The sequence below is a fragment of the Mycteria americana genome, chromosome 2 (genome assembly GCF_035582795.1).
Source record: "Mycteria americana isolate JAX WOST 10 ecotype Jacksonville Zoo and Gardens chromosome 2, USCA_MyAme_1.0, whole genome shotgun sequence".
In the NCBI taxonomy this organism is placed as follows: domain Eukaryota; kingdom Metazoa; phylum Chordata; class Aves; order Ciconiiformes; family Ciconiidae; genus Mycteria; species Mycteria americana.
The window spans coordinates 155,056,939-155,079,360 of record NC_134366.1 but is presented as its reverse complement, the minus strand read 5'-3'; the positions used below and the strand labels follow the sequence as shown (position 1 = coordinate 155,079,360).

The window sequence follows — 22,422 nt, the reverse complement described above, 5'->3', positions numbered from 1 at the left end:
CAGAGACAGAAGAAGAAAAAACAGAGTGCAAAGGTGGGCTGAACAGTTCAGAGGTGGAAGGATATTCTGATTTTGCTAAAAGCAACAGTAACATTGATGCTTTGCTCTTTGCTTTGTATTCTTTCCTGGTTTTCTCCCTATATATTGGACATACAGACATTTTAAAGCAAGATAAGATTTTCTCATTTCTCTCTATTATTGTAGGGGATATTTCTTATTGGTTCAAATGCAGTGGTTTCCTTCCAGATGCAAGATGAAAAGCCTCCACCCCAGTTTTGAGTAGGAATAGCTTCCTGAGGAGCAGGTCAGATGCCTGGCTAAATACTCCAGGCAGTTCTTTTAGAATGAAATTGTAGTGGTGATACAGGTGGCAATTGCATGGGCACTGAGGGGGCTTGTACTCAGTATTCTTGCAGGTGGGCTTTTTGTAGGTAAAAACCTTGCAGGTTGTTTTGTTAGTGATGTGCTATTGCTATGTAGAAGACTGCTTACTTTCATGGGACAAATTGTGCAAAGTGGTCTGCACAGGTGTTGGCTGATATTTATGTAACAACAACAAATACTAGAGCAGGAACTCAGATCCAAATTCCTCTGAATTTCAGGAATATTCCAATCCTGTTTCTAATCTGTGCATTTTTGATTTGTCTCTGGCAAATACCAAAGGCATTATTTAAGTATAAGACAGTTTCTTAAATAGTTACCACAATCTTTTCCTGAGGAAGTTGCCCCTGAGAAAGTTTCTACATATAATGAGAGGTGCCTGTATAACCCATACAGACTTGTACATTGGAAGAATTGTTTTGCATGTGATAACTAGGCAGTAGTACAGAAGACAATCTGGAATAGTTCAGCCACCACGCCTCACTGTTTTATAATTAGTTACCTTAGTTTAGATGCCAAACATAGAAAATTATTATCCTTCCGAACTGCCACTTCCCATTACTATTTGGCAGCCTTAATTGCATTATATGCTGTAAAAAACTCTCTGCAAACTCTGTTAAAGAAACACAACTGTCTTAGAAAAGTAGCTAAAGCATGTGAGGGTTAAACGTAACTTTTTTCCCATAAGTGTCATTCGCCCGACTTAGAATTCTTTAATAGTTACTGAGCAGCGCAGAACTGAAAGTATTTTTAATTTCAGTGCTTTGTATATTTACAGAGGGATTACAACAAACTTCTACACTTTATCTACATTTTAATAGGTCAGTGTGAACATATGAAGTGTATTAAGGTGGACTGCCTCACTTATTAAACTTACGTGAATTCGTCAAAAGCCCTTAGCAGTCGTACGCAATAGGGGCTGGAAAGCCATGCATGATTGAGGTCATGCATCCAGCCAGCTTGTAAGATGATCCCTGCGTACCGAGCCATCAGCCGTCCTCGGCATAGGGGCGCACTCATACACGCATTCCTGTCAAGTCCTCTCGTGAAAGGCTGCTTGCTTCCAGCTTGGCTTGAAAGTGCAACCTTAATAAAACTCACTGAAGTCTGAGAGAAAATAGCAGTTCTGCAGCAGATAGTGTAGGGGAAAGAGACTGGGATATGCATATGCAGCTGACTAAAGCAGGCTACATGCTGGACTGTAACAGAGAGGAAACAATAAATCTTAACTACTATGCAATAAATATCCCCAATTTTAACTAAGGAAGCTATCCTCATAGTGAAATTTAAAAAAATAACAGTTTATCCAAGCTTGATTACTAAAGTGCACTTCTCCAGTCCTTTTTCCAAAGACTTTAAGGGAAATTAAGAACAAATTTAAAGAAAGAGGAAGAAAAAGTTTTTATTAAAGTAGGAAAGGAAAGTAATAATAACATGTCAGTTTTCCTTTCCTTTGCTTTCCTGGCAGCGATTCTTGCTCATATAGGCTGTAATAACCAGCGTCGGGGTCCAGAAGCCAGTGGGAGAAGATTTAACCGGATTCAGCATGGGCAGTGCACCTATACTTTCATTCTGCCAGAACAGGACGGGAACTGTCGTGAAAGCACGACAGACCAGTACAACACAAATGCTCTTCAGAGAGATGCTCCTCACGTGGAACAGGATTTCTCTTCCCAGAAACTGCAACATCTGGAACATGTGATGGAAAATTACACTCAGTGGCTGCAAAAAGTAAGTGTTTCTTTTTTTCATTTCTCACTAAATGGATTTTTTTGGTGATGCTTACGCTGTTCAAAGTTCTCGTTAGTTTCTATGAGAACTGAGGTAATAAGGATTGATCTAGTTCGTAGCTGTGTAGGGGAGAAATGTTGCAGCCAGAGTGCACCCTTCTTAGTGACATTGCACTTGAGAGCAGAATTTGCTTCATGTTACTGTAAGATGCAACTTCTTAAAGCTTTATCTTAAGAGACCATGGATGTTTGTGAGCCAGAGAACACAAAAATCCTCCAGAGACTCTAACGACAGAACTTACTAAGTATTCCTATAAACTCTACTTATAGTTCACAGCTTCAGATCAGATGCCATGCAGGATACCTGCCAGCCTGACAGCAAAAGGGAGCATTTAAAAAAATCAGCATTTAAAGGCACTGGGTTAAGAATATCATTGTTCCTCCATAAATAGATCCTGTAATACTATTCTAACCCAGCTAATTGCTGGAAAGAAAGAAGAAAGTATATAGGCGTTCACACTCCTAAAACATCACAGTAAAACTTTTTAACTGTGTAGATTACACTGGACTTGAAACAGCCTGTTTTCATTTGTGTGTGTATATGTGCATTCTTTCATAGAAAGGGAAAAATGGGTTTGAAGGTGTTGCAGTAACTTAGCAGAAGTAATTATTTTTAAGAATTTGTGCAACAGCTCTAAACTTCTAATGAACTTTTCAGTATTTTATGTATGAGCTGAAGTTTGGGCCTGAAAGACTTAAGTATGTGAATAATTTCACTCATACGAGCAGTCCCATTCACCTTAACAGGATTACTCACTTGTGTAAAATTACATACCTTGCAGGATCTTGTCCATGCCTTGGTAATGAAAATGCCTTGGGATAGCTGACCAGTAAAAATAAATAAATAAACAGTCTTTGTATATAGTTATTTGTAATATTCCCATTCTCACACTGGCATTTTGACCTGGCAAAACTTAGAAAATTGAACAATTAAGTGATACAACTAGACATGTAAGATGGCACAAGAAAACTACTGTATGAACGCATTTGAGAGATACATGATTTAACTCTAACGCAAGTTCATACTAAAAATGAACATCAAGAAAAATCTAGTGAAGACTCTACTAGGTGGGCTAAAACTTTGTATTAGCATAGTTACTGTTACCTATCTCATTTACAAGTTTTGTTTCATCCAAACAGTATACAAGACAGAAATATGTTAAAAAGCATATACAGCCATCCCCATCCCCCTAACCCTACTAAAACCTTTAGAGAGTATTTCCTGATCTCTTGGTAATTTAATTGCACTCTTTGCGTATCTGGCTCTAGCAAGAGAGAAAAGACTCTGTCCAGTAAACATGTGACTCCAAAATGAAATACAACCAAGCATTTCTTTTTTAGACTACTTTCCTCATTTCCTAATATCTTGGTCTGCTTTGGGGAATATAAGACTGGAAATGAGGGGATGTCTTCTGTAGAGGAAAGCATTTCTTAAGAAATTATTTTACTGTACCTTGGGAGGCTGAGGCAAGTACTAAAAAGAGGAAAGTTGTTATCTGTGTTTATGCATATGTGATTTTGCTTGAGAAAATTGCCTGCTGAATCATGCTTATAAGACTTTACTTATTCTGTGTTTGTCCACTAGAGACTGAACTAAGATCACTCTTTCACTGTGAACTGAGCATGAAGAAATATGAGTCTCTGGAGTGTGAATATCTGAGTTAGGGTTAGTCCTCTCACACTTTGGAGGGAAGTGATTAAACAGGTAGGAAGCCCAGTGAAAGGGGTTTATATTTGAGGACTGTTTTCTTCTGCAGTGATTGTAAAACTGGCCATGGGCAGAACCATCCCCCTCCTCCTTTCCTTCCCAGCCCCCAACCCTCTGCTCCTAGGGGTTTACATAAAACCGGGATTGTGCACGTATCCCCATGTGTCAGTTTTCCCTGGAATGAAAGGACCCATTTCTCTGTGTGATGGAGTATGGCTCACTCTGAACAAATGAGGCTGATGCAGCTCCATTATAGCATCTCTGAATACTGAATTTGCTTTGTTGCCGTTGCCATTACAAAGCATCTCAGCCATAACTCATTTCCTTTCAAAACGAGCATAATGCTGAAGTGTAATGAATACATTAGGTAGATATCTCGCATCCCATTTTTTACTTTGCATTTATTTCCCCCCCTGCATTTTTAATATCAGATATAGCTGCTGCTACACTAAAGAGCATTTTACAGTGCACCTGCTTGTGAACAAAGTAAAGAATAATTAATGGTTATAGGTCTATGACTGGAAGTGAATAGTTATAATAAGAAATGATGTTTAAGAATTTGAGATATGTTCTGACTTACATAAAGGAAATATGTTTGTTACTTCATGTAATATATATAACTTTCATTAAAATTGTATATAGGCAATGTTTGGCAGGGTGATTTATTTTCTCAGCATAAATGCTCGCCTGTGATATTGAAAGAGTATTTATTAACAAAGTTTGTAAGTATCATGGTTTGCTTAACTGTAGTATTTTAATTTAAAATGTTTTTCCTTGATCTCTAAACTAGCAGATTTCTAGAAGCAAAAAAAGTATTCTTTTTTTAAAATAAAGCATTTTTTTAATGCTTAAAACCAAAAGTGCTTCTTTGATGGCCTACAATTTTGATTGTAGATAAAAATGCACTTGCTTGGGGAGCCAATTATAGGCAATTAAGTCCCAGCCTTGCCCATTAGCATTTGCATATCTATAGTCAGCGTAACTGGGATTGGTGGGCAAACCAGGGACACGGCAAAACGCTCTGCGCAGAAACGACTCGGAAGAAGATGACTTGGTAAACATTTTTAGAGATTTTCCTAGAACTGTTTATTTTAATACCGGATAACTTTCCCCATTGTTTAAGCTTGGGTTTCATTTCTGCAATATGTTTATACTAATAGTTCAAAACAAACAGTTCATCACATTTTCTTTCTTGCAGTAACTGACTGGCCCACGTGATACTGTTTGGTATTTAATTGCAGTGTCTAAGTATTGCCAAAGAGGAGTTACATGAAATGTTATCATCATGTCTTGCCTGGGAACTTTCTGCTAGTCAGCTTGCTGAACTTATGGTATCAATGGACTCAGTATACATTCAGGATGGCTATATAGATGAGTGTTTCATATACTTATCCCTCAGTCCAAATAGTAGTAATAATTGTTATTACAGTAATAAGAGAGTTTTACATGATCCACTCTTGCTTTTTTTCTGATCATTACCTAAGCAGAATACCATAAAGGTTTAAAATGACTGCTTAATAATAGTGTACTATAAGAAGCTAACACAGACGTACAAGTTTGAGTTGAAAGTGAACCACAAACATTCTGGTCAGCCAGTATCCAAACTTAGATTTTTTTTTTTTCCTTTTCTCTGCAAATATTGATGGCACCACTACACTTAAACCAAATGAAGATGCTTCAACTCACTTCCCTTTCCCTTCAAAGTACCTGTGCTGTCACCAGCTATAACAGAAGAAGTATAAAATGATGAGCTGGATTCAGTCATTAAAGAAAGAAATGATGGGCAATTTTTCTGGGGTATCTGTAGCCATTTGATAGTCTACTTTAAAGTTTATTCTTACCATGGTTGTGATAAATTATTTGTCTATGGCATTCTCTGTGCTCTCTGTTGACTTCCTTATTTTGCAGAATTAACATCGCATGTGCTTACTTGGGTTTTAAACATGTAAGGAATCTAGGTTTTGAGGCAGACCAGTCATTGTAGAAGAAACTGGCTTTTGGAAAGACTAGTGTCTGTTACTGTGTGCTGTGGCTCCATTGAAAGTCTGCCCCTTCTTGCCGTCTTTACCAGCAGGGCCTAGCACTGCAATGAAACAGTAATAAAACGCTTATGTGTGTGCAGTGGCTGGATTTTGCCTTGGATTTTATACGTTTTGCTGAAGTGGGAAAATTCCTTACATGTCACTCTTGCTGTGAAACTGTGTGAAAGTGTGACAGAGTCTGCCCTGAAGAGGACAGATCTAAAGAGCTGTCATAATATCCTATGAGGCAAATTTATATTAATATAAAGATGGAGGTGACCATAGTGTGTGTAAAATTTTGTCACATTAAGAAACAAATTTTCCCTAGTTGAACTGTTACAAGAAATAGTAAAAATTCCATTTTATCTATGGTTATGTCTCACTGGGCATTTTGTAATGTAACTTGTGACCTTAAAGTCCACATAATATTTGGATGTTAAGTGCTACCAGGAGATCCATGATGAACTCCTGTCAATTTTCACAAATAAAATCAGGTCATTATATTTGGAATCTGCCATTCTGCTTGTATGAGCATTACTAACAGCGCTGTGTAAGAAATGGCTTTCCAGTAAATCTTTCATTTTTCAAGGTGGACCAGGGCTAAAAGGAAACAGTGAGAAAGCTTCATCCAAAACTGGCCACTAGCTTTCTATTTGGCATCCAGCTTGAACCTGGATTTCTTGTCTAGACCCAGAGGCTGTTACTATTCTAGGTGCTCCTTTTTGCTTTGGAGTCAATGAATTCTTATATCCAAAGCAGAGCCTCATCCTAGTAACATTTGAAGTGCAGTTCCCACAAACAAGCTGCAAAACAAATGGTGTGATTCAAATTAGTGTGATTACTTATACAGTATGTACTACGCAATGGGTAAGTATATATAAAAGCCAAATTTAATGAGCAAAAATAAGTTCATGGAAACAAACTGGTTATAAGAAAATTCACATTTGAGTGTAAAACCAAAATTACTTATTTACCTCCGAAAAATCTCTTGGCCAATAATATCCCTGCATTTTAAAGCTTTATTAATCAAATTGCTGAAGTCTTTGGGATATTCTGACGTACCCACAAGAAAGAAGCAAGACTTCAAACATGGAAATGCCTGAAAGCTTTACATTATTGGGGGATAACCTATTTGGCAATTTTTTTTAAGAAGCAGAAGAATCAGAGAAGTAGACTGAAGGGCAGTCTCACATGTTGCCACATCTAGTAGCAAATTACTTAAAAAAAATATTTCCCATGCTTGGACAGAAAGCTTTATCATAATGTACAGTAGAACCTGAATGTGTTTATTTTCAGTGATGACAGCTGTAATTAGGAACTTTCTGGTAACAATAAAATATTACATTTATTAGTCATCAGAACTGTCCAACCAACATGCCCAGTGGGAGAGCTCATTTGGAACACTGAGAGCTTTTCTAAATGAAACTGATATAAAGTAAATGGCTTGTCATTTTGAGGGTGCTGAGAACTCATCTTTCCCATTCCCTTCTGTGGTTTGGAAGCAATCTCTACTTCACAGTGCTGGGTGCCTTGGAAAAAAAAAAAGACAGCCCATGTGGGAAAAGTATAGAGCTGGGTATTTTAGGTCTGCATCATCCCACCCAAACTTCTGGCCAAAACCCAGATACCCAAGACAGGTTTTTCTTTGCAGTGCTGTGTCAAGAGACAGTAGCAAGCCCAGAGGAAGAGCCAACCATCTAAACTGTCCTGTCAAAGTCCCTGCTTCTCTTCATTGACTCCAGGGAAATCCTGAGCAGCTTGCTTCCTGATTTAAATGCCTCAGTTAAGTGGGATGGATTTAAGCTTTACTTCTGTCCATGGCTGTAGCATAGACTTCCCTTGTGACTGCAAGGAAATCATAAACTTTAAGTATTCCTGTTTCCCTTTTCTAACACAGATATAGTACTACTACTCAATTTCACAAGGCAGTTGGGAGGCTTAATATGTTATTTTTTGTGTTGCTTTTGGAGTCTTTCTGGTGGAAGGTATTTTGTGCTATTAACAGTTTATGTATGATAATACTTTCAATGTTTACAGAAAACGATGTGAGATTAAAAAATCTTTTGGAAGGAAATTAGTTTAAAATCAGTAACTAAGATAATTTGCAAAAAATAAGCAGATAAATACAATGAGTATGAATCTCTAATGCTAAGTATATTTTGCAGTTTGCAGTTGAGTAAATGGATTATATATGTCCTGCTAATAGTGAGAATGGTTGTCATCCTTGCAATGTTCTTAAAACCCACCGAGCAGCTGCTGCTCCAACCTGTATTCATCTAAGGCGAATAGGGCTGTAGCTTAGTCTTGTATGGATTCTCAGGAAGACCAGTGAGGAATGGCTAGTTTTTCAGAGCTATTGCTACCAGCAATTTTGAATAAACTTGTAGTTATCAAAACTGGGCTCACTTGTGTGGGCTCACTCATTTATCACAAGCATATCCTGAAAGGTGAAGATACTTGACAAACTGCTTGTATTCTTCGCAATTTACAGTTCAGTTTAGTTCAGTCCTCTTCTCCGTATTTGCAATAAGATGCAAACAAGGAAGAGCTAGTAAATGAGTACCTTCTAGAACCAGTATCATGGTTTTAGCTGTGCTGCGAACCTCACCTTCAGCACCAGCAGCTCAGGTGTCTTGAATAAACAGCCCTGGTGTAAAAGTCTTCCCAGTAGCATAAGAATTTCCTCTTTTGTTAAAGGGTTGAAGTTTGATCAGGAAAAGGAAACTGAAATAGTTTCATATTGCATAGGAAGCATTCTTTTTCTTGTGAAACAAGCTGTACTTTAACACAAGGTTATTCTTGTGTAACCACATGTGCATATTTTAGACAGTGTTATGAAACACCAGCGCGGTGAATATTCACTCGGAAGGGTAACTTAGAAATGCCACAAATTGTTGCACATTTGCACTACATTCTCATTAATGTTCCTGCACAAAGATCAAACTTTGCTGTTCATTACCTTAGTTAGGAATCAGGTTAATCTAAAACAGTGTAAGTCACTCCTAAACTGGGATAAGAAGTCTACCCAGGGACTTGCACCAGTTTAATTACCCCTGTCTAAAACTGATGCAAGTCAAACTAGTGTAACTTCCTTGTCTAAACAAGACCTAACAGTGGGGCTGCTACGCTCAACACTGAACAAACATATGGGTACAAACAGTCAAAGCAAGAAAAGTATAGGGTCAGCTGGAAAGATGCTCAAGTTGCACTATTCTATATTTCTAAAAATAGTTTGCTTTCAGAATTAAAACTAACCAGCCAACCAAAAAAAAAAAAAAAAAAAGGATTAAGATAATTTTATAATCCCTAAGAGAAAGTGATATAGAAAATCAGTATTCTAGGCCACAGAGCTACATGATTGAAAGAAATTTCTTATACTCCCTTGACCAGCTTCTAGGAGCAGAAATGAAAAAAAGAAAAAAAAATCCAGTAAGAAAAGGCTAATAGTTAGAGAACTATGCTAATTTTATGGTGGAATAAGTGTGTCTTTAGCAAAGGTACTTTAAAGGTCTGTTATATGGTAGCACATGGTCAGTGATATGGTCTGTGTTATTATTCCTGTCTTAAAAGAGAGAGAAATAGGCTGAAAGTGCAGATACGATCTTGCAGTTGGAAAATCTGGGTTGAAGATCCATGAATAAAAAGCAGCTGATCAAAAATTCTGTAAGAAGTCTGCAGAATTCCTTTCCCTTGAACACCTCGCTCCAGTGCGTGAGTGTGTGCACACATATATGCATGCACATACACACATATATGCATTTAGATTTTTGGAGTGTTTGATGTTAAGGTACATGGAAATCTGTTTCTAAGTGTTGTGTCTTAAATCCAGTCTTACATTTTATACCTACTTACCTGCTGTCAGTCCATTGTTCTCCTGGAATTGACCTGTTGGCTCAAAAGAACTAGAAGAGCTGGTAGCAAGATGAAACCTTCTGTATTGTACATACATTAATTCTGTGTGAAAGAGTCCCCATATTGTGTTGCTGATAAATTATAAGTGTGGCTTTGCTTTTGTCCTTTCCAGAATGTATATGAAGCAAGAATTTTTATATATTCTGGAAAAAATATTGGACCTTTTTATTCCTCATCCCAGACAAGTTTCTGTCCTTACAAGTGCATATATTGCAAGACAAACCTGATTGTTCTTTGTGCATGCATGACATCTGCTTCTTTAATAGGACTTGGCATAACTATATAGTTACAATTTTTCATCAGTTCTTCTGGGAATTTTTATTTGTTGCAGTAAATTCTTGCCATTTGTCATGTTTTGTCTAGTTGTCTTGTTGCAAATAATCTACCAGGTGTTCCTTCTGCAATAGGAATATATGGGAACAACCAAAATCCACTTGTTCCAGTTAGCAAAATTTCCTTCCTACTCTGTTCTGCCCAAGGATTTGGGTCCTTGCATTCTTTTTCTTCTCTCTGTACCAAGCAGGCAAATAGGCTTGAGAGATTATCCTAGAGATAGGATAAGCTCTGAGCATCCCTGCCAGGAAATTAAGGCAAGACTAGAGAACTGTGGGAGAAAACTGGGAGTAAGAACAGACAACCTTAGAAGGTAATTTGGATCTTTTTGACAGCATGGCTTCTTTCACGCTAGGACATAGATGATCAGATTGGTGCTAATCAATTTTGAATCTAAAAACTATTTCTGCTGCAGGCTGATATGCCATTTATAGACTGATCCTGCCTTCTTTCACATTTAAACTTCCTTTAAAGGCTTTCTCTGTGCAAGAGGATTTTCTTGAAAGATATTATCTATGTTACAAACCTTCTGTCTTAGGGATAACATTGTTTAGCAGGCCAGGCTTTTAGTTAACTCATCCGTGATCCACACCAGCCTAAACCTGCGGAGGGAACTTGCAAGATTTCAAAGAGAAAAGCGCTGGTGTCACTTGAGTGCTCCTGCCCCCTATTTTAAACGTTACAACAAACTTTCAGTCATTATCAAAGGCTCTCCAGCCTTCCAAGTGGGGTTCTTTCTTCCTGACTGTAGGTGAAAAAAGTCTGATTCTTGACATGTAAATATACTATTTTGAGATGTATTTTAATATTTGACCTTTAATACAATCCAAATCCACAGAACACATTTTAAATACCCACAAAAATCAAAGGAGAAGTCCTAGTACAATCTCTAGAGATGCTTTTACCTTTATCTTCAGGGTTGTGGTAGACTTGCTTGCCCTTTGGATCATATTATTTATGAATGTTTTAAAGTTGTCAGCCTATGCTTATAAAAGTTTATTTTTCTTTCTGAATCTCTTGTCTGCAAATATGGTCTTGCACAGTGGAGATTTAGGAAAAAGTAATGCAGTTGTTGTTAAATGATGACTTTGTAATTTTTTTTTTAAGCATTGTATTGAATGAATTTTCAATTTGGATTAAATCACCTATGGCTCTATTTAAATGTCCTGATTTTCACTTTTGTACGTTCAGCTTTGAATAGCTTTAGCAATAATTATCTTCTGGGAGTTTTAGTTCTCATGCAGAAGTCTTTTGCAGGAAAGAGAACTGTATTAAATAAATCTCTTTTTTAAAACTCTCCCATCAGCTCAGTGTGTGGGTAACAGTGAGGGTGAATAATAGGGTCATTTACATGCCTTTCTCTTCTCTCTTCTGAGTCATGCGTTTGTGTCTCAAGAGGGCAAGGATCTTCAGATAATTTTCTCACTATCAGAGCACTGGTTCTCCTAAAAACCTAATAAGTTCTATGAAAACCCATGTAGAAATGACTTTATATTTCTGAAATCTCACAGAAATGCTTTATATACAACCTGGTTCTCTGAAGTCTCCTCCAACACCAAAGGGCTCAATGAAGACTGCTACAGCCTTTGGAAATTTGGCATTTGTATGTAGATAAAAGTAGCTGAAATGGGGATTTAGGATCACTGCCATTATCATTTAAGTATTAAGTATATTTATTTGTGTCATAGTTAAATATTTACTCTCTACAGTCTTAATTCATCAGGAAATTCCTGTGGCCTTCTAGGCCACATCAGCAAGTCAACACAGTAATGGGCAGCCCCCAAACCATGATGCCTTTGGTGCTGTGCCTGGAATTTTGAGGATCTGCTTAGAGGGAAAATTGCTCAAAGAAATGACCTAATCTCTTCCTGAATGAACTATTCCCCTTTGTTCCTTAGCTAAAACTTCATACTTCACTCTGTGTGTGACTTACCATAGTAGAGATAAATGGTCAAGGGCCACCTATCTTTCCTGCGTCACTTCTATGCTGTTAATGGGAAAGGCCATCAATGCTCTGCGAGAAAGTTTTTCTATGTTACTATTTTTGCACGGAAGAGATATGGACTGCAAAATTCTTTATCACGTTAGCCTGTTAACTACAGAGGCGATGATTAAGGTTGTTTCTCTTCACATTTTTCTTGAACGATCCAGTTTGATCTCTTGGCTTTTCCAAGAATTCTGGCTGATGCAATAAATATCCTTTTGTATATTCCTCTGACATCGTTTACCTCCATGACATCGTACAGCTCAACCGTTACAGCCTCTGCCTTCATGTCAGTTGTTAAAGAATTATTTGTACCTGTTACAATACCAGAGTTTAATGCAGGGAAGCATAAACAAGACAACTGTATTTGCAGAGGCACACAAGGCAAGAGGAGTTTGCCAAGTGCCAAAGGCTTATCATTAAAGGTGAAGGATGATTACAGCAGAATGAATTCAATAATCATTGGTAAAAGATAAATTTTTGTAGCTTGATCTGCCAGATGAGCCATTGTGCCAGTCACTGTACAAAGACATAATACATGGCTCTGTCTACAACTGAGAAGCATCCTGTTGAATGAGTGATTTCAAATCCTCATTAGCTAAGTTTTGCTGAGAAAGCTGGCTTTGTTTCACACTCCACTGACTTCCCTGAAACCAGGGCATTAGTTGAGTCTCTGCATCTCACCTCACTGGCAAAATGCTTGCACCTCATTGCATGCTTACATACACTGCTCTAAAGACACAGTGTAATGCTTGGGTAAACTACGTGAAATATCTGTGATGAGTTTGTGGGTTGAGTAAACTGTAAATGCAATAAGAATATATGTAGCTTTTTCAAGTGCTTTTTAATGATTTTGAATTCCATAAAATAGTTATGGGACAGGTAACTCCCAAGGAAACTGAAGATAAATTTGTAACTGCAGACTTTTGCCTCTTGGAAAGGGTCATCTCAGAGAAAGTGTAAGGGTCCTGGAGAAAGATTGGAAAGGCTAAATATAAGGTGGCAGGTGGGGGTCGTGCTTCAGAGCAAGAAGTCTGTCTATTTGAGGTTGATAGAGGATTTTCTTTAAAAGTCTGACAGGAAGGGTGAAGGTTGCTGTTGTAATCCATAAATATGTGTGCTGCCCAAGGAATCAACATGTCACTAAAGCACACACAATAAGATAATTTGTCCTGCAGTGACAGAAAAGTCTGAAAAATTACTGTGGTGTACAGCACTATGTTCAGTAAAATGCCCTGAAACAATGTAGCTGTAAACTATTTACTGGCTATGTGGCCCTATAAAGATCGTAATACTATGTATTTCAGTAGTATTACAGCCTGCTGAAGAAAACTTCATCACAGCTGAGGAAGATTTTATTTCAAATAAGACCATTTTCATTTTTTAAAAAAGAACAGAAAAATTATCTTTCTAAATTTAAGAAAAATATAGGAGTATGAGGCAAAGAAGATGTTCTGCAGCATGTTTTAATGCGGAAACCATGAAGTTTCCAGATTTTGCTGGTTGTTAAAGTACCTGAAGTGCAGACAGCCTCCAGCTAAATGTCGGGTAGAACCAGAGTGCCATGTGTGGCAGCGCAGGTGGTCAGTAACGCATCACTCCTACCAGGAACGCTCTTGCAACTGTCGATGACAACCTCAAAAGTAATGCTTGTGTTTGCTGCATATACTTGACTGATAAGTGACGAAATAACTTACTAGTGTCAAGCAAGCATCATGGAGAGTTTGTAATGAGCTGGAGGTCAGAAATACTAGACAGGCATTTGCCCAGATTTGCCAACTTTAGATTTTGCAAGATCTAAGGACTTGACCCCAAAAGTGCCAAGGGTCCTGTTTTGAGTTGATGGCACTCAGAACCTTCCAGGAAACATCTGGCACATTACAAGCTTTACCCTTATAAAATAAATTGCTTTCATTTCACCATTGATGAGTGTTATCACAAGCATGTGGCTACTTTTCAGTAGACTTCAAGAGGAGGTAGAACCCAGTGAGAATTGCTCTGTTACTGTCAAAAAGCACACATCTATTTTATATTTTTGGATAAGTGGATGAGAATGGGAAGTCCAGAGACTTCCTATAGAAGCCTTCCTATAGAGAACAATGTTACAACAATTCAAAGCATCAAAAAAAGGTGAATTATAATTCCTTGCACAGTTCCCCTAGGGGGACCATATGACCTTAGATACTCTTTTTTGCCAGTACATGTTAACCATGATGGCATATGCTGTACTGGCCACCAATAAGCTTAAAAACATAAGAGTATTTCATTATTGTTATGTATACAGTGAGTGAATAAATTATATCTTTAAGTGGTTATACAATGTATTTATATATTGACTTTTAAAGTGTAACAGATATACCAACGTTAAAAAGAGTTATAAAATTAAACTCAAACAGAGATAAAAGAATTTGTCTGGAATTCAGGTTCTTAAAGCTAGGATTACTGATTGTATTTCTTTAATGCTAAACCAGTAAGCCAAAAAAAGCAGCAGTTGTTACCTTCTACCTTAATGCTTCCCAGTGCTCCCACAAAAAAAAAATTGCATTATGAACCCTAGAAATGGAAAAAAAAAAAAGTTCCTTGATCCAAGATTTAACACTCCTACACATCTTGGAAACATCTAGTAATTTGGCCACTGACCCCCTTAGGGTATTTCTTAGAAGCAGAATTGAGCAAGACTGAAATTTTTTTGTTGTACTGTTTATGGGCATGAAGATATGACATGAATTCTTGATTTGTAAAATATGAACCAAGTGTGACATCCTTTTTCTTTTTTTGCATTTTTAAAGACTATTTCAACATTTTCATTCATTATTTTGCTGCTGAAATCATGCAGAGCTCCTGAAATTATGACCAAAACTCTTCAGTCCTTTGTCACTAGAATTAGCCTTGGTTTTTTTCTCTGGGCTATAACTCACCATGATGGAACACTGGAAATGTGTTTTAGGGTAAATTTCCCATTTTCATTCTTCTTAAGTTTTAACATGACACCTCAGTGTTATTATGTCAGTGTGGTTTTGAATGCTGTCATGTTTTCACTTCCATAGTAAAATCCTTCTGAAAGGTTATAAGAAAGCTGCAGCAAGATTATTTTTAGAATACTACTTGTAATGTAATACAAGCTTTATATTGTGAGACAGCTCCACATCCTGTCAGAATTGCTCAGTGTTTTTTCTATCAGAGTGGATATTAATTTTGGGTTTGCTTCTATCAGGCTTAGTCTGGTATTGCTATTGCACGTTTTCCAGGTGTTGCTAGAATGAGCCCTTACCAAAAAGTATGACTAGAAAAACCAGTAATTTCCTATGGGAACATGAACCCAAAGGAGGTTTTCAACGTATTCCACAAACTCAAACCATTATCATTAAATAGCCTTGAGAGGATTAGAAACTAAAAAAAAAAAGTCTTTCTACTCCCACCCAGAGTGTGATGCTAATGAATTCCCGCGGAGCTTGGCCTGATGCTGCTCACAGTGAATAGCGGTAAAAATGTGAGCTCAGTTCCTGCCCAGGAAAGGGCATTTCCCAACCTCCCTATGCCAGTCCCCACCCAGCTGAAGCTGACCCCTCGCCCCCTCCTTCCCCCGGCACTTTCAAGGGTGGCAGAAGTTCCAGGTCTACTTTTTGGTGCTGGCTCTCTGCATACACCTACTTCAAAATGTCTCTGCCCTAATGTAAGGGGATTTCTTAATGGTAAGAGACAGACCTCAGCTCTGTCTGGACAAAACCTATTTGGCAGAACAGGAAATTCCCAGATGGTCAGGAGGAATTTTAAAGGGCTGAAAGGGTACGTTGCAAAACACTAGCCTGGCACCCACGGAGACTGAAGTCTGTTATTTATAGAAAAGCAGAGGCAGAAAACAGATGGTTTGCTTCCTCACAATATGCTCTACAATCGCCGCATTGTGTCAGCATAAATTTGTGGGGTACCACATCAAGAACTGAGATGATAGTATGGTCTCTATCCCCAGCCAGTTTTTGCCTCTGCATGCCTAGAAAGATACCAGCTAATGTCGTGTGCAGTGGTGGTTTTGTAATACAAAAAAGACCGCTTTTAGAAAGACCTGGAACAACAGTATAAGTCAGAAATCATGTCAATGGCATCAGTGGAGCGATGCCAATGTCAGTCTGCTGCAGCTGAAAGAAGACTCAAGCCCAGTCTGTGAGAAGCAGACAAACTCAGATTTTTTTGTTCATTTGAGGATAGTGTTCTGTACACAGCTTTTATTATGTGCACAGCCTTCTCCCAGCGCTCCCCAGGTCTGAAAGTGGGATGTACGTCTCATGAGAACAATTTTATAAAGACATTTTCAGTATTTCCTTTTTTGTTCACGTCAAAAAGAACATAAATGCAACTTTGCCTGTCGGGTTTTTTCAGCATTCCTCTTTCCAGTCCCTCAAAACACTAAAGAAGAAATGACATGCCTGTTGAAACAAGAGCACTCAAACTCATCACACAGATTATCTTAATTTAAACCTAGTTTTGGATTCTATCTGCCATGTATTTTCAGGGGACATTTGTGTTTTTTGGGTTTCTTTTGCTGAAGCCAGTCAGGAAATGTAGATTATTTGGACATTTCCATGAGATATTTGTGTGACAGAATTGCTACGTGACAGATGTAACCTAGTTAGAGACCTTCCAACCTGAGGGCTTGAGATCTCAGGCCACGTGACAGAGGGCAACATCTGCAAGCCAAAACATTGTGCTTTTCAGCCAAAAGGTTAGAATTCTTGGTTCAACAATGTCATCTGTCTCTTTCTTATCTATCTATCTATCTATTTATAAATTAATCTTCCTTTTATTTTAAAAAATTGAGCTTTTCATAAAGTGATAGAAATGCCACTGGAAAATATTTGCCTGCTGATAAAGAGGAAATCAGCAGACTGCTACAAAGCGACTGCCTTAGGGTTGACTTGAGTGAAAGTAGAATCAAGTTCCAGTATTATCTTGCGATATGAAGGAGAAGCCTAAGTGTAACATCCATGTACAGGCACAGTGGAGATGTTAGAAAAGGGATGCACTGTATTGGTGTCCTCCTGTTTCTCTGGGAACAGTTGCTTCTGCAGTTCCTTTTTTTTTTCCTGAAAAAGATAGAGAGAATATGCATGTGGAATGTTGTTGATACAGAAAAGATCATGCGAACTGTCCCCACTGAACTAGAGACATCTGAGTTCAAAGGGAACTATTTGTAACTTTTCTTCCACTGCCCTGGTTTTTGGTTTAATTAAGAAAAATATTTTTTAGCTGGCTAATTTAGTTCATGCTAAAGGAACAAAAAATCACCAAGCTGCTTAAGAAAAAGCTCTTATAGCAATTATGTTGTGAAACAAAAAAGTAGGTCCATGCTGAACACATAATATTCCACTGTTTTTTTTAGTGATATGCTAGAAATGCATATATGGATGTTGCAGAGGTGATCTGAAAACCAGGGGCTCTTTTTCCAAACCTGGTGGAGCCTGCATGACTTGGCTGATAGGGCTATGTGTCATCCCTCTGGCATCTTCTGGTGATGATGCCTTTTGCTCCTGTATGCCAGTCACCAAGCCCATGTACATTTTACTTTTGTTTTTCTACACTGCAACATGCTGACAAAATATCTTACTGTGAAGGTGACCAGATAAAATTTAAGAAATTATAAGAGCGACTTGAGTGTCCCTCCCCATAAACAATCTGTTTGCTTGAATTTTTAACCTGTTCATATTTTGCAGCTTGTGCTATCTTTGCTAACAAATGAGGAAATTCAGGTGGCTGTGATTCTTTTGTATAGTGCTTTTTGCAAAATGATTTTTTATTAAAGATATATTTTCCAAACAAAATTTGACTGTTATTGCTTTCCTTTGGGATTTCTTTTGTACATGGAAGAAAATAGTTTGCCCAGTTCTTAAATCCAGAAGTTAGTCTGTAGCATTACTACCTGGAAGCAAGTAATGAAGGTTTTTGATATTTATTTTAATTTCAGAGCACAGATAAAAAGATCAGAATTAAACCACTTGTCCTTCACAATTCATCACAACTGAATAATGTACATTAAACACAACATGCAGTGGAGCAGGAACACACCTGTTGTTAATACAGGTGAAATGCAACTGCAATAAACATTTACAGGATTTTTAGCTTGAAACACAGTTTACAGAATTACTGACAAAGTTGAGAAGAAAATGTTATAATGATTATGTTTCAAATTATAAACAAGAGTTTATTTATATTTTCAGATACAAACAAAGCATCTAGGATGAAGTCCTAGCTATAGTGATGTCAAAGGCAGAACTTCAAGTAATTTCAGTGCAGTCAAGACTGCATATCAAACTCTGCTGGTTTAATTTCTGGCATTAGGAAAGAAGTAGTGTTCATGCCATAAGTTCAGTGCATATATCTGTTATAGCTCTCTTTAGTACTGACAGAGGCTCCATGCTTGCTTTATAATCTTGCATTCATTTTTAAATAATGTCAACAATTGTTCATACTTCTATAACCTTTCGTATTCAGCATCTCAACACATTTTACAGGCATCAATGAATACAGCTTCATAGCAATCAGAAGGCTTGGTGATGGTGTTAATTTTGTTCTTATTATCCAGTGGAAAACCCAGGGTACGTAAGGGGTAGCTGATGTACCTTTAGACACTTGGGAAATCTAAGTACAGCCAACAATGAAACCAAGACTTGAGGCAGCTTCAGTGTTTATATGATAGTTATCAAAATCCTTCACATTAATACAGATAGGTAAATATCCAGCGGTCTCTCAGGTTACTCGTCTCATCGCTGTCCAGAAATTTTATTTTTTGTGGCAGTAAATGATGGGCTAATTTCATACCTGCTGTAAATTGACACTGCTAAACCTAGAGTAGTGGAACAGTGTTGATTTAAATCGGCTAGGCATCTGGATGCTCATGCTTGCATCAAAACCTCGATCTCAATGCATCAAACCCCATGCCTCAATGGATTTGCCTGCTTTATTGGAATGAAAGCTAAGCTGGCCAGAGTTCCTGCACACATGCACACTGTTTCATTTTCTCACTCAATTTCCAAAGTGGCCCTTTTTTTTTTTTTTTGCTTTCTTAAGAGACCAGCCCTGGTCACACAACCTGATGTGCAAAGGGGCAGTGATGCTATGCAGCAGTGTATCCTCAGCACCACCCATGGAAAAGCCAAACCGTTTGACACCTACTTCTGGCTGTTAAACCAAGAGAGCCATTTCCTCTTCTTAGCAAGTATAGACCTTTACTGAACTGAAAGGATCTTGTTATATTACAGTCCATTGCTTCCCATCGCTGTAGAGAAGGTATCTAACAGCACTAATTTGTAACATTAAAAGTAAAATCTGAAATTTGTTGAAAATGCCTTACAATGTCCTGTATAATTTATTAGCAACAAAATCACTCTCCGCTGGGGTTCAATGTGATGACAGGTAAAATACAGAGCATGTGCCGCCTTGTATAAATCATACTAGAAACTTATCCAAATGATTGATGAAATGTATAGACCTTGTATTATTTCACATAAAGAACGTACATTGAAACCCTTTGTTTAATCACCAGTAGGAAAACCACACAGTTTAACAGTAGTTTTGAAGCAATTTTTTATTTGTTTCCATTTAATATATGTTGTTTGAAGTCTAGAGGCTCCTGTAAATTCAGAACATAGAAGTGTGTTAGGAGAAAAATGTGAAATCTGTCTTTCACAGGGGCTGTGACAGCTACCCCTGACTTTAACAGGATAGGTGGGTGTTTAGTGTCATTGAAAATCTGTACGTAGATTACATTTTCAAAGATGATTAGTAATCAGGGTACACAAGCTGCAATGCTTGTCTCTTAGGAGATACAGAATTAACAGCTGTTGAAAATTAAACCTGTTAAGAAATTCTAAAGTTCTCTAAAATGAGAGCAGTCCCAGATCAGACAGCATGTAAGGCAACTGATGTTGTATTAAGTCTGTATGTATTACTGTACTGTGTTAAACTGTATGCATTAAGTCAACAAAGACAACAAACTTCCACGTTGTTATCCAGGTTCCAGGTTGCAAATGACGGAGTTTCTCTATAGGTTTTATTCTTATTATTATTTTATTTTTTTCCTGCTCATAATCCTTTTAAGGACTAAAAAAAGCATTCAAGAGGACCTCCAAACTCTTTACCAGTCTGGACATTGTGAATGAACCTGCCTTATATGAACCTAAGACAAAGTCAGTTCACGCACATATGTATGCTCAGCTATTTGCTTGGTATCTTTGCTTCTGAGATAAATTTCCTTTGCTTGCAGTAAGCCATGCACCCGCAGGTCCCAGGCTGGTCTGCAGACCTGCAGCAGAGTCAAAGGACAGGTCTGGGCACTGGGCTGCCACAGAGCTGGGTGGGAAGTTGCTTCCTTCCCGTACATATCCCGTCAACAGACCTGCTTCTGCTTTTCCACTTAGAGCTGAAAGCAAAAACTGAACCCATGAATAGGACTTATTTTCAGTGCAAAAACCACTAAATGGATCCACTTTGCATCAGGCTTGTGGTAGCATAGCTCTAACAGAGATAGTGGAATAATAGCAGAGATTAATTTGTTGTAAAATGGTTACAAAATATGAACATTTTCAGAGGGGTTTCTCCCTACACAGAATTTTGGACCAAATTCCTCAACACTCTTCTTGTGTTGTTTGATACATATTTTTGACTTGGTTCCCAGGCAAAATGTCATTCATGCAGAACAAATAACTATGACAATATGGATATTTAATTGATTTTTTATGAGTGAATCTGATGTTGCCACATATTTGCCTAAATCCACATTGTGTGGATTTTCAGACACATAAAGGAAAGCAGTGTGTTTTATATATTGCTATTATGTGCATATTTCCAAATTTAACACATTTACTATACTGTATACAATTATAGCTGACTCTTCATATGTTTCCACATGTTTTCTACTTTCTTAGAAAAGCTGTGTTCATATAAATATTTAGAATAGCATACTTTTGTTTGATTTACAATTTTTTTCAAGTGTCTTCTAGTTTGGAAGAGCCAGCTTGTTAGGTCAAGCCACTGTTATCTCTGTTACATAGCATGTAAGGGAATGAACTGTTAAAATACATAAGCATAAACGAATTTGGTAAAACTGTAAGGAACATCAACAGTAAAGACACTACTCCACTGTTGAGTAGAAAACACATCAAATTTTCTGTAGGAAGAAGGAAAGATAAAATTCCAAGGAACAATGTTACTGTGTCTGAAAAATTGTAGAAGACTTTTCCACTAAAGATAAATGATCAGGTCTTTTATCAATACCTCAAACACTCCTTGCAACAGAAAGAGAAGCTTTTATGTGAACTTGTAGGATTATCTATATTTTAATATCCTTTTTTTATGTTATCAAGTCTGGGGAATGTTAATGCTAATTTGATTTAGATTAATTTCTCTCAGTGAAATAAGGTATTCTCTCTTGTTATATTTACTGGAATATCCACTGGCCTTGCTTCTGTTTCCGCTTATGTTGGCTACAGATCAGTATAGCATCTCTGAGTTCAACAAAATGTAACTACAAGCAGAACAAGCATTGTTTTCTTTTGCATATGTACACATAATTTTGAACATATGGTTCCAAGCATATTCTTGATTTAAATTGTCACTAACTTCAATGCATGCTCATTTTTCATTTTTGTTCTACTTTTATGTTTTGCATTTGTTGCCCAAGAGATTCATAGCCAGCTGCAAGGCTCCTTCTTTGAGCAACACCCAGAATGACTTAAATGAAGGCATCTAGAAAACTCTATTGTATGAAGGCATCCAAAAATAATTAGGCTGCCTGGTACAAGGGACTATCATGAGAAGTGGGACTGAGGGTGGTGAATACAATCTGAATTAACGATCACTTCTAGCATAGAAGATTTTGAGAGATCAGATCAGCTTTCATCTGAAGGTATTTTAACTTCTGGTGAGGCCAACTTTTCTTTCAGATACTTACCATACCAGGGAGAGACTGAAAAAGTGATATTTTCCTCTTATTTCAACACATGATCCAAAGACAGTTTGGTAAGCTTCAGTATCCCTTTGGCACAAGAGAACCTTTCAGATACATATAATCTTTTTTGCCTTCCAGTTATGATCCAGAAATACCTAAATTGTGTTAGTTGAGCATACTATCTTAAAGGTAAGATGCAAAAAGGATTGTGTGCCACCTAGGAATTCACAAATGCCGCAGCAGAAAGATACTGAATGAGACTCAAAACATCTGCAGGTTTGAATGATAGGCTATATATTTTGGAAGAATCCTTCTACCACATTTTGTTTATTTACTGTCACGGAATCCACTTA

General features: G+C 37.5%; 1 protein-coding gene across 1 annotated transcript in view; it reads left to right on the top strand.

Annotated features, from left to right (window-relative positions):
* Positions 1-1,395: 1,395 nt before the first annotated feature.
* ANGPT1 (angiopoietin 1) overlaps positions 1,396-22,422 on the top strand; it is a 167,661-nt gene continuing 146,634 nt past the window's right edge. Inside the window, exon 1 of the mRNA XM_075495130.1 lies at positions 1,396-2,112. Within this exon, the coding sequence (XP_075351245.1) occupies positions 1,816-2,112 (297 nt within the window). The 5' untranslated portion in view covers positions 1,396-1,815. The remainder of the gene's footprint in view (positions 2,113-22,422) is intronic.